Source organism: Podarcis pityusensis (assembly GCF_964106645.2).
Source record: "Podarcis pityusensis genome assembly, chromosome: 10".
Classification (NCBI taxonomy): Eukaryota; Metazoa; Chordata; class Lepidosauria; order Squamata; family Lacertidae; genus Podarcis; species Podarcis pityusensis.
The window spans coordinates 61,725,517-61,741,285 of NC_138035.1; the positions used below are offsets into that span (position 1 = coordinate 61,725,517).

A 15,769-nucleotide genomic window follows, 5' to 3' on the forward strand; every position below is an offset into this window, starting at 1 on the left:
TTCTATTGGGCATCAGGAATTTTATCTGCTGAGTCCCACCCCCTCAGATTTCAACGTCTTAGATGGGTGGCAAAAATGGCAATTGTTGTAGGAAGATCAGATCAACAACAAAAAATGTTTCAGTCCATACCTCTACTGAAATTTTGGCCAAAATGTCCCTTAAGATTTAGCTGACAGAAACCCTGCTACAAATTGGACATGGGAGTCCAATTCACAAGTAACTACTTGAAGGAGGAGTTATCATTGTGTGGGTGACTTGCAGTATTCCCCTCGCTATTAAAGCATCAATTGCTCAGGTGCCCCCACTTTTACAACGGCTTACCAGACTTTTCTGTGTACTCAGCTGCGGAGTCTCTACGATGGTAGCCTTTGCTTTGGGAATGTTAATTTGCGTACTTTCAGGTCGTCTCCTCTATACAGTGGTACCTCGGGTTAAGTACTTAATTCCTTCCGGAGGTCCGTTCTTAACCTGAATCTGTTCTTAACCTGAAGCACCACTTTAGCTAATGGGGCCTCCTGCTGCTCCTGCGCCACCGGAGCACAATTTCTGTTCTCATCCTGAAGCAAAGTTCTTAACCCGAGGTACTATATCTGGGTTAGCAGAGTCTGTAACCTGAAGCGTATGTAACCTGAGGTACCACTGTATCTGTGTCCTGGTGTGTTTTATTCCTCAACGAGGGGGGGTTGCGGGGTCTAGACACGCAAATGTTGGAGGGTAGGCTCCAGATTTTTTTATTGATTTCAGTGGGCGTCCTTGGACAACTCAGCCTAGAAAGGCCTCTTCGCTCCTTGGGAGTGGGCAAAAAATGGAGGGATGCATTGGTATATTTCAATTCTTTTCCTCTGTTTTGTATTTGGCCACATTTAAAGCAGTATCACACCACTTTAGACAGTCATGGCTTCCCCCAAAGCATCTTGGGAACTGTAGTTCTCTTAACCCGAGGTACTATTTCTGGGTTAGCGGAGTCTGTAACCTGAAGCGTATGTAACTCGAGGTACCACTGTACATCCTTTCGATCTAACAGGATCTGCTAATGGAAGAAACCTTTCTGCATTAATAGAACATAGAGAGGGATGTTCCCTCTTGCCAAACAATCTAGAATTTAGCATGCTACCTAACCTAGACACCTTTATACTTTACAATTTAATCTCTCGGTCAAAACTATTCAGTGGCACCATCATGGCTCCAGGACCACCCCTTTAAAATCACTGCAACATTCCTGTTTGGGGCTGTAAAGTTTCTCTTGAACTTTAGATTTTGGATTACATCAACCTTTGTCTTGCCTGAGAGCCTGTCAGAGCCTTCGTACCTCCTTGCTTCCTGAATCTGCTACCTGCTCGAAATTTCTTTAATTAAAATATTTTTTCTCTTCAGTAACCCAACTTACCCTTTGAGTTCCTTTCCAAATACATCCTAGCCGTATTGTGGAGAAGTATCTCGCCCCTGAGAAGGGCAATATGAAAAGCAAGGGAATGAAAGTGAAAGAGTTCTGGGACATTTCTTGCCACCTCTCTCTGTAGTCTGCCTTCCCTGTTTCCCACACTAATGAGTAAGGCAAGGAGAGGAAGAAAAGGCAGAGAATCAACTCTTCCCTCAAAAAAATTATTCTTGGGTTGGGACACCTCAGGTCTTTCTGCGGCAACCTCTCAGCAAGCTGCCTTTTTAATGACTTTCTCAAATTCTTTCTGCTGTGTGTTCAAGAGCACCCCTTTCAGCATTGTGACATGGCTGAAATGTAGGAATTCCTCATTTGGCAGTTCATAAGTTGGTTATTTTGGCTGGGGAAATAGCATTAAGAGCACATACAATGCAGATTTTGTGACTACACTTTCATTTTCTCCACCAGCTTCTTTTTAGTTCATTCTTGCTTCATACTTGGCTGTTGTTTGGGAGTTCTGCCACTTTCTTGGAAAGGAGAGAACTCCTGCTGTATTTACAAATGCCGCTGTCAGCTCTTTCTAATTTCCAAACTGTGTTTGTAAATCTATAGAAGCTTGACTGATTGATTTTGAGATCTTGGTAAGAGCTGAAATTATCATTTTGGACAAACCGGTAGTACAGAGTTGGTTGTGACGGTGATGATGATGATGATGATGATTTCGATTTCTTACCTGTGCTTCACCATAAGGTCCCAGCATGGGTAATAGCCATTTTAAAAAGACAACATTAAAATCAGTTTACCACAAAATATTTTAAAATCATTTGTTTTTGTAGCTATCGTATTGTTTCTGATTTTCTTGAGAGCTCTCCTGTTAGCTAAGGTTGAGAGAGTGTGAACTTCACTAAGCTTCAGATCCAAGCGGAATAGCGATGGGATTGGAGCCTGGAACCCTAGACCTCCACTATCATGCATCTGAGTTCCCTTTGCTTACATTGCACTTCCTGGGTGTGGGGTAATGGCTAGTGCATAGGCCTTAGACTAGGGAAACCTGGGTTCAAATCCTTGCCTAGCCATGAAGTTCACCGAGCCGGTCACTGTCTCTCAGTCTAACCCGCCTCACCAGGCTGTGAAGATAAATAGAAAGGTGGGATTAAAAATGCATCCAGCAAAATTCTTCCTGCTTTAAGTACTGCTCCTGTGGTAGTAATTTTAATAGTTTGCACACAGACCGAGTCCTGTCAGCCACAAAGTTTGCTTGTGCCCTCTCACAGTGATTTCTTTCTGGCATTGTGGAGTCACTGGGTTGGGCTTAGACTCCTCCTGTGATGACAAGTGCAGGAGAAAAAAATATCTTCAGGACGTGGGTACAGAGAGGCCCTTAAAATGGGTTGGCGAGATCAAGCCACAGTCCACCAAGGCTGTTCCCCAAAGTTGTGAGCTCCCTGTGGAGTGATTTTTCTGAGAAGTAAGGATGAGATTTGGGGCCTTAATATTGCCTTCCCCTGCCTTTGGAAAAGCACTTAGAGGAAAAGTTTTGCATGCTTTCCATCTCTTTTTGATTAAAAATTGCTTGGAGTAATCTATTTAGAGCATCAGAAAATGTTGTAAAGTCCTGCCTAAAGAGCCTACATGATCTGTGTTATAGTTGTGATTGCCACAGTTTAATGATTAAGGCTGTCAATTTGATCTAGTTGTTTCCAGAGCTGCTCAGTGAAACTACTGTTGGCCTAGTGCTGGTATTCTAAGTCCAATATCTTTCTTTTACAGGGTAGCGATTTCAGAATTGGAAATAACCGCATTCAGTTTGAGACCAAAGTGGAAAAAGCATCTGATGGAACTTTCTTTTTTCAAATCCAACCGGTAAATATCAGAAATTGTGGGGTGGGGTGCTTACAGATCACTTTCTCTCTTGACTTCTTCAAGGCTGAGCAACATTCAGCAATGAGCTCACCTTTACACCTCCTACAGTCAACATGTTGGTTGTGTTCAGACTTCTCTCCTTCCCTCCACTGCCAGCTTTGACACAGAGATATCGGCTTCGTTAAGCCAAAGTTTTCCATTACATCTAAACTGATTATCAGGCACATAAGCCATTGTCCCATTTTGTTGGGCTGGCCAATATACTATGAGGATGGAGATGAAACAAGCTGGCTATGACTTGATGTTGGTGATAGACCTAAGATAAAGAAATGATAAGATCTGTGCTGTTGTTGAGATTGTTGGCCTTTGCTGGTGAATGTTGATGAGATTTTCCGATTTTTGTCATTCACTTTTATTGAGGCAGTCAAAAACATATCTATACTTTGGACAAACGCATAAGTGACACAACAGGATTATTAAAATTTGCTCACGGGGAGAGGGCGATTTGCTGTGGTCGCCACTAATGCATCCTGTACTTTTAGAATGAAAGCCATTAATGTGTGTTTGTGCTCAAATTTTCTCAGTTCTTTGAAAGATACATTTGTTTAACACCCACTGCAAACATGACTAAACATTGCACTTCCCCTTTATGTGCCTTTTGAAAATGAGATATTATTATATACACACACATATATAATCATTTTCTGTTACATTCATCTGTTTCCCATTCTTTTGGAAAGGTTACAACTATCTTTGTTCTGACAAGTGTTATAATCGTATGAATGCATCTCCTAGTAGAAGTATGTGGTTGTTGTTATTTGTGCCATCATTTTGAAGATACAGCTATCACAATATGACCTTGGAAGTAGGTAGCTACTTGATTTGGGATGAGTGAGTTAAGATATAAGATGATTTCTAACGGAGATAACCATTGTCTTTTCCCCTCCCTTCAGAGTCATGTTGAAAACGAAACACTACCACTTAGCTTATACATTAAGACGGATCAAGGCAAGATTGATAGCAAATTGATTGGTAAGTACATAGTACAGGAAGGGGAAATTAAAAGTACCAAAATCTTATATATGCACCTTTTAAAGCATTTCACTGTTCCAATCATTGCATACAGTGGCACCTTGGTTCTCAAACTTAATCCGTTCCAGAAGTCCGTTCAACTCCCAAAACTGTTTGAAAACGAAGGCGCAGCTTCCAACTGGCTGCATGCAAGCCTCATCAGACATTTGGCTTATGAAAACTGTTCACAAACCGGAACACTTACTTCCGGATTTGTGGCGTTCGGGAGCCGATTTGTTCAGCAACTAAGCCATTCAGGAACCAAGGTTTGACTGTAATTAGCAATCCATCAGCTTAAAAAAAAATCTAAATAATGTTGTCTTGAATAGGCAATGAATATTACTGTTGTGAACTTAAATATGTATTGTCTTGGCTTGCTTGCTGGGTATGAAAAAGCTTTCCCCCACCCACCCAATAATCCATCCTTCAAGTTTTCTGATAATTTCTCCCAAGTTATGAAGCATCTCTGCAAAAGTGGTCAGATCTCAAGACCACAGTACGGATTTAATCAAAAGCTTTGCATCAAGCATGTCAATAAATGGCCACATTTTTTTCTCTAGAGTCAAATGCTGTCACTCCATTTAGAGTCAGCCAAGACTTGCTCTTCTGTGCTGCTGCTATTGCTTCTGCCCCTTCTCTGCTTTAGATCAGTTACAGTGGTACCTCGGTTACCACTTTCTGTTCCGAAAGTCCATTCTTAAACCAAAACCTTTCTTAAACCGAGGTACGCTTTCCCTAATGAGGCCTCCCGCCGCCAGTGCCCTTCCACTGTTCAGATTCCATTCTTAGACCGAGGTAAAGTTCGCAAACCGGGACACTACTTCTGGTTTTGCGGAGTTCGTAAATTGAATCGTTTGTAAACAGGGCTGTTCTTAAACCGAGGTACCACTGTAGTTAACTTTGGGCTTTTTTCTTATTACAGTCCCAATGTTGCAACTATTTTTGTCCAGGCAGAGGCCCAGTGCGACCAGTGTGTTTCCTGGCAGGCAAAGAAGTCCATGCACAATGACTAATTATGCTAGAAAGAAACCGGGCATGACCTTCCAAATGCTTTTTAGTAATCCCTTTGCTTATTACTGTGACTCAGTGACACTTATAACTAATGTTGGCTGTGCTGATCAATCTTGCACAGCTACAAATCAATCTTTAGGTATTGTATTTAATAGATTTACTTTTTAATGGATGTTGCAAATGAAAATCATTGTTCAAGACCTCTCCTCTTTTCCTATAATGCTAATATCTCCCACCCAAACAATATACATCATCTTCCCGTATAGAATTACGGCAAACCTCTAATGTATTGTGGCCACATAAAAGACAAATGATATTCTAGAATGCATTTGATATGGCATTTCCAGTAAGGACCGCAGAGTGTTTCTACATTTAAAAAGCACACTGGCAACCTTACCCTTCATCCATTTTTGGTCAGCCATATTCAAGCAGAAGTAACCTGGAATAAATGGAAAGAATTACAGAAAGGGTTCTAAACTTTATAGGTCAAGACTACGGATGCTTGAGGATTTTGTCCAGTCTTTCATTTTAAGTGAACCAACCTGATTTGCAGTTCCCGAACTAATATGTGGATTGGATTGGGTTGCCATTATCCTTGAGTTTTTGCAGCTCAAGAATGCTCAAAAAGCGTAACATAATGTGCATTTTAGGGTGGTTTACTCAAATGAATACTATATGGGAAAAGTACAATAGGAATATTGCAGTTTTTAGCGTAAGTTTAAAAAAAAAGATTGCAGAAATGAGATGGAACAAAGTTATGAATGAGCACATACAAAATTGGCATGGACCAGAAATTGACTGTCATCCCACCCTAGTCTAGACTAGACGATATTTTCGTTTAAAACACTTCTCATCTTAACAAATGAGTGATGCTCTGTTATATTCCCAAAGTCATCCATCCATATGTTATATATACACTTTCCCTCTCGCTCTCCCTCTCCCTCTCTTTAATTGATTAATGTTCATAGTCTGGTTGGTATCAGCAGGGCGCAGCTTAATTTTACGTCCATTCTGCCCACATTCATCTCTGTGGTTTACTATGAAAAGCAGAAGCGGAAAAGAACAGGGGAAGAAGTACCTTTTTGTACTAGCGGTGTCCCAATTCCCCTTCTCACTTTCTTGCCATTTGCGGGCCCTTAATAGAGCTGAATTTAAGTGCACCACACTTTGAAAGATAGTTACTTTGCTCGTTCTGGTCGCTACTACAGAGAAGGTGAGCAATTATTGAATTTCCAAATATAAATGAATCCTTTCTTTCTGTAACACATTTAGAGAATACCAAGTAGCATTGGCATTTAATGTATTTTTATAGCCACTGGAGACTTAGAGCAGTATGAAATCCAATATATCCCTTTTATCCTTTGTCCTGTTCTATCAATGGTTTCACAGCTAGTACCTAAAGATGATGGATAAGGGTTGGAATCTAATGGCTGGTTTGCTGCTGGTACATTTAACAACCTGATCAGTAACGAAACTGATTAACACTTTGAGCTCCGCCACTGTATTGTGTGTGAGTTGGAGAGCTTGCCTTTCAATACATTACAAATCTAATTTAGAGGCAGTTTGAGTGCTGGTTTTTGCAGACGCAGACGTTGTTTTCAGTTCTCCACATAAGGATGAAAAATATAAATTGAATCAGTTAGTCAGACACAGTAGTCTCTCTGGTTACTTTAAAAAATCCAGAATTCTGAAATTGAATTCCATCAGTCTGTTTTCTGAGTCAAACCAATAGTACCTCACTGCTCACTTCAGATGTAGAGTGTGTGAATGCACATTCTTTAGCCAGAATCAAAATACAACAAATAACTTCCCTCAAAAGCATGTATCCACCATCAGTCTTTGACTTATACGTATTCACACCATCTAGGGTTGCCATATGTCTGTAATTATCCGGACTTACGCGGTATTTGTCCCTCATAAATGGTGTCTGGGTGGAAATCGGTGAAATGTCAGGGAAAATCTGGAGGTATGGGAGCCCATGTTAGAAGTGTAGATTTTGACGAATTTCATTAAAAATAGTTCAAAAACTTTTCTGGGGGGTGGGCAGACTAAAAAAAACTTCAACTTTTTGAAATATAGCAACCCTAACAACATCTATAAAAAGAGATCAGGGCAGGGCATGATGATGGCTTGAGGGATTATTGATTAACAAATTCACTGTTCTGGAATCCAGGCTAACCACATATTCCTAGGCACTTAAATGATTTGGGGCACTGGCCCGTAGATGTATTTGAAAAATCTCTCTCTCTCTCTCTCTCTCTCTCTCACACACACACACACACACACACGTATACCACTTGGGGGAAAACATTCTAACATGCATTTAAATAAAGAGCCTCTTTAAATGTTATAGAATTTTAATTTCAAGAATTCAGTTAATAATCTTATTAGTGTAAGGCTAAGAAAGGCAGAAACCTAGCAGTTCAAAAGCACGTCAAAGTGCAAGTAGATAAATAGGTACCGCTCCGGCAGGAAGGTAAACGGCGTTTCTGTGCGCTACTCTGGTTCACCAGAAGCGGTTAGTCATGCTGGCCACATGACCCAGAAGCTGTACGCTGGCTCCCTCGGCCAATAAAGCGAGATGAGCACCAGAACAACCCCAGAGTCGTCCGCGACTGGACCTAATGGTCAGGGGACCCTTTACCTTTACCTAAGAAAGGCAGAGCCTTTTTTCTTATTTTAGCTGATAAATCAGGAGAGAAAAAAACATTTATTCTTCCTTTCTTGCTCTTTTTTTAAATATTTCCTATCTGTTGAAGTTGGTAACTTTGTGGAAAATAATTTGGGGAATGTGGGTTTCTCAGATTAATTGCCATATCACATTGGTTAACACGAGTTCTCTTTTCCAGCCCCCATATGCCAGCCTTGTAGGCTCAGCATAAGCTGTTAAGGTCAGGGCTGGCCCTGCCATTAGATATACTGAGGCAGTGACAGCAGGGTGTCGGAAGACAGACGTGTGTGCGCCACACAGCCTGACAAAAACCCCTAAGCCAGCCTATGGTAGCAAAAGATACATGGCTGTGTCCCACTAAGTTATACAGTGGTACCTCAGTTTAAGAACTGTCCTGTTCATGAACGATTCGGTTTACGAACTCCACAAAATGGAAGTAGTGTCCCAGTTTGTGAACTTTACCTCGGTCTAAGAACGGAATCTGAACGGTGGAAGGGCACTGGTGGCAGGAGGCCTCATTAGGGAAAGCACACCTCGGTTTTAGAACGATTTCGGTTTAAGAATGGACTTCCGGAACGGATTAAGTTCGTAAACTGAGGTACCACTGTACAGTGGAACCTCGGGTTACATATGCTTCAGGTTACACACTCCACTAACCCAGAAATAGTGCTTCACGTTAAGACCTTTGCTTCAGGATAAGAACAGAAATCATGCTCCGGTGGCGCGGCAGCAGCAGGAGGCCCCATTAGCTAAAGTGGTGCTTCAGGTTAAGAACAGTTTCAGGTTAAGAACGGACCTCCAGGACGAATTAAGTACTTAACCTGAGGTACCACTGTACTCAGACTAGACCCGTCTCAACTAATGGACCTAATTTAGTTGTGCCCATTATTTTCAGTGGGTCTGCTCTGAGCAGGACAACCCTCAGTCCTGTTTCCAGAAGATTCAGCTACCAATCTGGTAAACTCTTGTACATGACAGGAAGGATTGCCATCTTGTGCTTAGTCTCTGGCGGTCAGTGCCTTGACCAGCCCTGGTCAACCTTGTTCAGTTTTCCATCCAGTTAGTCTTTGATTGCAGGACAAGCATTGAAGTCTTGCTGCTCAGCATCATGTATACAAGCATATTACCTTGAATGGGTTGGCAAGCAGATTATGTCTTGCAACCAAAAAGGAAACAGAACCCAAGTTTCTGATTCACAGTTAATAAATAAGCAAGCTTCTGCTCAGCTAGCAAGTTTAACTACTTTGAATAAACACAGTGGTTCATGCTGAGCAAGTGGGTGCTATTTTTAAAGAAGACTGGTTTCAGAACACAGTAATGCACTGTAACTGTTTTTTAGCGTAATGTGAGTTATTCCAAAATTGTCAACTCTGAGGACTCCTTCCCATTCCTCCCGTGCTAGTCAGGAAGGTTAATTATAGCTTTGTTGAGCCAAATAATCAGAAGGGAGCCCCCCTTATATTCAGGTTTGTTTGTTTTTTAGTTAGGTAAAGGTAAAGGGACCCCTGACCATTAGGTCCAGTCGCGGACGACTCTGGGGTTGCGACGCTCATCTCGCTTTATTGGCCGAGGGAGCTGACGTACAGCTTCCGGGTCATGTGGCCAGCATAACTAAGCCGCTTCTGGCAAACCAGAGCAGCGCACGGAAAAGCCGTTTACCTTCCCACTGGAGCGGTACCTATTTATCTACTTGCACTTTGATGTGCTTTCGAACTGCTAGGTGGGCAGGAGCAGGGACTGAGCAACGGGAGCTCACCCTGTCGCAGGGATTCGAACCGCCGACCTTCTGATCGGCAAGTCCTAGGCTTTGTGGTTTAACCCACAGCGCCACCTGCTACTTAGAACTAAAATGTTATAGTTAGTAAACTTGAGCGCTAATTGTTTCCAGTTAAGTTGGTGATCTGACTGCCCATCAAAAACATACTCAGACACGAAGGCTTGAGAGTTGTTGCTTCCAACTTGGTTCATGGTCCTAATTATACAGCACCCTGGATTTACTCTGCGTGTTCTGGAATTAGGCCATGATGCTCTTCAGTCATGTGTGGAGTATGGCTTGGATCTCAGAAGGACTCCAGATATTACAAATTCCCTTCTTAACTTTACCCCTCAGTGAACACAAAGCTGTTACAGGCTTAAGAGGCGCTCTGTTTTCCTCTGTGATTCATGGCCACAATAACCAGAAGTGGCAGGGCATCCTTTATCATGGTTCCAGTGCTCCCCAGTGCCCTCCCAATCCTGGTCTCTGACACCATCCATCAACCTTTGGTCCTTCCTGCAGGACTCCTTGGGTGGAGGCATAAGTTGAACCATCTTGGCGTGTATATGAATATATATTATTGCACTACGCTGTCTGAATTCTGCTTTTCACGGCACAACAATAAGTTGTAGACTTTCGTGTGGTCTGTTTATCTTAAAGTTAACTATGAATAGCTATCTGTTTTTGCTCCAGACATCTGAGATTGATTAGAAAGCTCTCCAGACAAGAATGAACTTGCATATTGAAAAATCTCTAAACACAGCACCCCTACAACTCTCATTGCCCGTCAACCCATGTGCATTTCATTTGAAATAACATCTCAGCTAGATCTAAATCTACTGTTAACAAAGGAACTTCTTCTAGTCACTTATTTTTCAGTTCCCCTGCCCTAAGGTAGAACTGTCCGACTATTTGCCGTCCTGACAGTTCAGGAAAAAAATGTGCTAATCTGCGGAAAGGCTAATCTGCTAAGCAAGTACAGTGGTACCTCGGGTTAAGAACTTAATTCGTTCTGGAGGTCAGTTCTTAACCTGAAACTGTTCTTAACCTGAAGCACCACTTTAGCTAATGGGGCCTCCTGCTGCCACCACACCGCCAGCGTGCAATTTCTGTTATCATCCTGAAGCAAAGTTCTTAACCCGAGGTACTATTTCTGGGTTAGTGGAGTCTGTAACCTGAAGCGTATGTAACCTGAAGCGAATGTAACCCGAGGTACCACTGTATCACTTAGATGGCTGAAGCATAGGAGCCCACACTTGCGCTGCACAGGAAGGCAACACAACAACAAAGCTTCCATGGTCTCCTCCCACTTCGATCTACACAAAATTTCTTTCCAACCCCAGATCTGGTGGTCTGTCTGTACATGAGCCTGGTCAGGCCGCTGAATGCAATAAAACCAAAACTGAAGGGCTCCATTATTTTGCTTTCCGCCCTCCGCCCCCATTATCTTACTTTCCTTTGCAAGTTACAGTAATCATTAAGAATGCATTAATGTTTCAATAATTTGATGAAGCTGTGTGGCTAGGACACTTAACTACATTACTGAAAGTCAGGAAGGTGATAAGATGCGAAGATAGATTGAGTTGCTCATTCGTTATTTATTTGTGCTCCTTTCTATGCCTTTCGCACAAAAAAGGGTGGTGGCTCCCAGAGCAGCTTACGGAAAGCAATAGAGAGGGAGTCCCATGCCCTCAAGTCTACATTCTAAAATTCATAACACACTGGGGGAGGGGTGGACAGGGTAGGCAGGAAGGAAGAGGGAAAAATGGCTTCTGCGCAGTTCTTGAAGAGCTGATCTGGTGGGAGCTGGAATACTCTCAGGAGGAGGCTTGATGAGTTGCGTTCCTCCGTCCGTGGCAGTTCTCACATTTTTGCAAAAAAGCAACACTCACCTTCCTCCTGCACCCAGGATCAGATTCGAGAGCAGATGACAATGTCCAGGCTGGGAGAACAGGATGCTCCTGCCCAGTGGCGAAGCTGCATGCTCCACTACTGGGGGCAGAGAGCAGGCGGGGGCGCGGCACATGTTCCTGGGGTGTGACACGCTGCCTGTGGGGGCGTGGTGCATGGGGGGTGCCACGATGGCACCCTACCGGAATAGTGGTGCCATGGGCAGTCCACTCCCTCCGCACTCCCGTTCCTCCACCAGTGCTCCTGCCACAGTTATCTCCTCAAGCAGCTGAGTTAGTGGTTAGTCACAGATTGTGGTATTTGTTGAGCGCCATGATTGTACCTTAATGATGCTGCCCTGTTGGATGCACGTCAAGATTTATGTGGGTTTGAGTTTCTCTGAGTGGTGTAATAGTAACTGGCGCTAGAAACATGCCTATGACTTGTTTTCCATTTTTACAGTGACTCTATACAGCTGTTCCTATGGTCGGGATGACTGCAGCTTGTGTCTCGCAGCTAATCCTGCGTATCAGTGTGTCTGGTGTGACGACAGCTGTGTTTACACTAGCCGGTGTGCTGCTCCCACTACCACCTGCCCTCCTCCAGTCATTACTATGGTAATTTATGCATCATTCATAACATAGCGTGAAGTCCACTCAAGTCAGCTTGCAAAGCATTTATGGAATTCTGAGGAGCTGTTGCAAACTTGTGAAGTCCCATAGTAAAGAGACTCTGTCTGTTTCTTTAAGATCCAGATGGTGAATAATCACTGTGCTCGCGGGGCATTAGAACTGGCTTTTTGACTAAAGAAACCAAAAGGAAAAGGCTACATAACTATATCCTAGGAGTGTCTTCCAGTAGTGCTGTAATGGCAGGCTGCTCCTAGGTTACACGGGACGAGTTCATAGCATGGTTTCTTGCCTTGCCTGCATTGTCTCAGATCCCAGGAAGGGGTATTATTGGCACGAGAGAGTCACTGTGTCACCAGAGCAGCTAAGGAAGGAGGCATGCCATTACATTTCCTGTACCACTAAGGGGCTGAACTTTACGAGATGTGTGAACATACTGCTGGTCTGTCTTTGCTCTCCATACTTCCTCATAGCATCTGATTTAACCCAATAAGCTGGTTCAGACATAACAATCTCCGTTTAACAAAGCCAAGAATGTTGCATCTGAACAGCCCAGTGTGTGAGATGATATAATCATCACTGTACATTGCTAGCAGCTAGTGACGATAAGGTAGAAAGCCAGACTAATACAATTACATTATTCAGGCATTGTGTTAAAACAGTTACGGTTAGACAGGAGAGTCTTCAGCTTCACCCCTTACATACCTTGTTCTGCCCAGATTGCTTTTTACATTTTCTGGCTGTCCAAAGCGCTTTAGTTCAACAAGTCTAGTCCCCCTTAGGGTTGCCATTTTTTTGAAGAGAAAAAAGAGGACACATTTGCCCAAATCTACTTTTAACTATGGATCTCTATGATAACTCTCATATCATAAGAAAGAGGACGTGTCCAGGGAAAAGAGGACATGTGGCAATCTTGCGGCCTTCATCTTATCCAACCAGTTCCACAGTTCTAAATTTGTAGCAGAACATTAAAAAGAACATTTGTAAGCAGAGTGGTACCTCAAAAGGTATCTCTGCCTGTTAGGAACCTGCTTCAGAGGTAGTTCACTCAACTAAATAAATGTTTCAGTATTTTTTTCTATTAAAAGGAGACACCATCGGGTTCTTTAGGCAACCACAACACAGTTATAAACTGGATGAAATGCTAGGTGTTACTCTAGGCAGGAATGCTATATATAATAGTTATAACCCGGTGTTGTAATAAAGTATAGTAGAATTCCATTTTCCGTCAGGTATTTGAAATGATGCAGCTTGTTATTGATTTTATAATATTGGGAAGAGCGTTAGACTTGAAATTTTACAGTAAAAAATAGTTGGCTCTCGAGGGTTTTTTTCCCCAAAAAGGCAATTAGGATTTTTTAGGAGTAGGCAGCCGCATAACAGAAGAGGCCACAGAAAGTCCACAGAAAGCTCTACCAGTGTTGCTGGATCTCAGACTGCCAGAATTTTTATCATTTCCTTCCTTCTTTCACAGACTTTTTGCACCTGGAGCCCAATAGGTTGGAAAATTCAGGTTCTCAGGGACAGAGGCAGTAAGGCAGGCCTCAGAGTCCTCCGAAGTTCATCCTCAGTGCAGGGAGGGATGCCAGTTAGAAAAGGGAGATCAGAAGCCCTGTGCAAATCTGTTTGGCCTACATTTGGCCTGGGGATCGCCACTATTTCTTTATCACAGTTGGCCATTCCTGATTTACATCCCTAGGCACTCTGCACTGCCCTCCTTTTACCACAGTCCCTTAACAGGTATAATTCTGTTGCAATACATCCTCATAGTAAAAGCTTATATTTAAAAAACCGTGCATCATTCCCCTTAAAGGGGAAAAATAAATATCAATGGAAGTCTTCAATATACCCCTAGGACATGAAACTCTTGTAAAGCAGATGTTTCCCCCCCCCCTGCCTAAACACAAAGGTTTGCAGCTCCCTACCTTTCAATTCTTAGAAAAACCAGTTTGATATTTCAGTTGAGTACTTTGTGGTACTCCATAGGATATAAAATATCATTGCTCTCAGGAAGTACCTAAATGCTCCAAGGTGTCCACATTGACAACAGAACAAAAACTTTTGTTCTAGAGTCAAAAGAGGTGGTTCTGAAAACTTGCCAGGGTGATGTGCTGAGCTCTCACTGTACACTTTTAACACAGGAGATATAAAGTTATGGGAGAACAAAGATAAACCATTTGTGCATGGATATATGCCTGTGGGTCTTGGGAGGGTGTTAGAGCAACAAAAGTGTTCTGAAAAATCATTGAACTATAGCTATTATACAGTGGCAGACTAAACTTGAATGACTTCTAAGGCTAGTCAGGTTTTGTTAGCTGACAAAGGGCAAGAACTCCTTATTCCAAAAACTGCACAAATAGAGTTAAAATGTCAAAATTTCCTAACCACCCTTGCCACTAGGGGTAGGGTTCAACTGATATATAATCTCAGAGTTTGCATGCCCATCCACTACAACCAGAATAAAAATTGGAATTTTCCAGATTTCTGGCCAAAACTCAAATTTAAACCCCAAACATTTGTATTCCTCCGTCAAGTCTGTGAACTTACTTTTTAAGCTGCTGGTCGGTTATTAAAATGATGTTGTGACTTTTTAAGTATGTTTTCTTTATGCTCAGATTGAACCACGTAATGGACCGCTGAGCGGTGGAATTTTGTTGACCATAATGGGATCTAATTTGGGCATAAATGCTGAAGATGTCAAAAGTATAACAGTGGCAGGCACTGAATGTATATTTAGAGAACAATTCTACTCTGTTTCTACCAAGTAAGTAATTGTCTGATGTCCTGAATGCCAGTTTGTTTGTTTTTTATCTATTTGCTGCAGGTTCATAGAAATGTGAAATAAAACAACTGTCCTGACAAAAATGACAGTTGTTTGCTTTAAATATATAACTTCTTGAGCATTTCTGTATGGTAATGAGTTGTAACTATTTAATGTGTTTAGCTGTAATTCTAGAGACAACTGCAATGTTTATGCTTATTCTGTTGTACTTTATACATGTAATTATGTAAGAGACTTGTAATAACAGCCACCTTTATATTTATGATCTAACAGCTCTAACTCGTTTGTTGCTTATCCAGACTCAATTATGCACTAATTTATTTGAACTGGAGGCATTTGTAAGTTATCTCATGCAGCTTACCTTTCCAATGGTGTCACTGCAGGAAAGTCTCATATATTAAACATTTACAACCTTGCACACATTTTTTTTTTTTTAAAAAAAACCCCACCCACCCCTTTTTGTAATCCTGTACACAAATATTATGAACAGGTAGTTTTGTTATGTTCATTTTTAAAACACATCTCTAAAATGAACATTGGAAATGTTTTAATTCAGTTTGGCAAATGTTAGGCATCCAGGTATCCTGTTATTGTGTATTCATGGTGATTTGTGCTCATGATGGTATTGGGGCGGTTATATGCTTCCAATACTGTTTGCACCTGCAAAACATTTTGTGTTGGTGAGACTGTCTTTGTTTCCCATCAGTACTTGTCCCA

The 15,769-nt window shown here is 42.0% G+C and overlaps 1 protein-coding gene across 3 annotated transcripts in view; it reads left to right on the forward strand.

Annotated features, from left to right (window-relative positions):
- The window catches only part of PLXNB2 (plexin B2), a 347,788-nt gene that overhangs the window by 279,470 nt on the left and 52,549 nt on the right, over nucleotides 1-15,769 (forward strand). For all 3 annotated transcript variants that reach the window (XM_081023406.1, XM_081023404.1, XM_081023405.1), the window contains exons 13-16: nucleotides 3,150-3,242; nucleotides 4,196-4,274; nucleotides 12,104-12,258; nucleotides 14,886-15,034. In XM_081023406.1, the coding sequence (XP_080879532.1) occupies nucleotides 3,150-3,242; nucleotides 4,196-4,274; nucleotides 12,104-12,258; nucleotides 14,886-15,034 (476 nt within the window). The remainder of the gene's footprint in view (nucleotides 1-3,149; nucleotides 3,243-4,195; nucleotides 4,275-12,103; nucleotides 12,259-14,885; nucleotides 15,035-15,769) is intronic.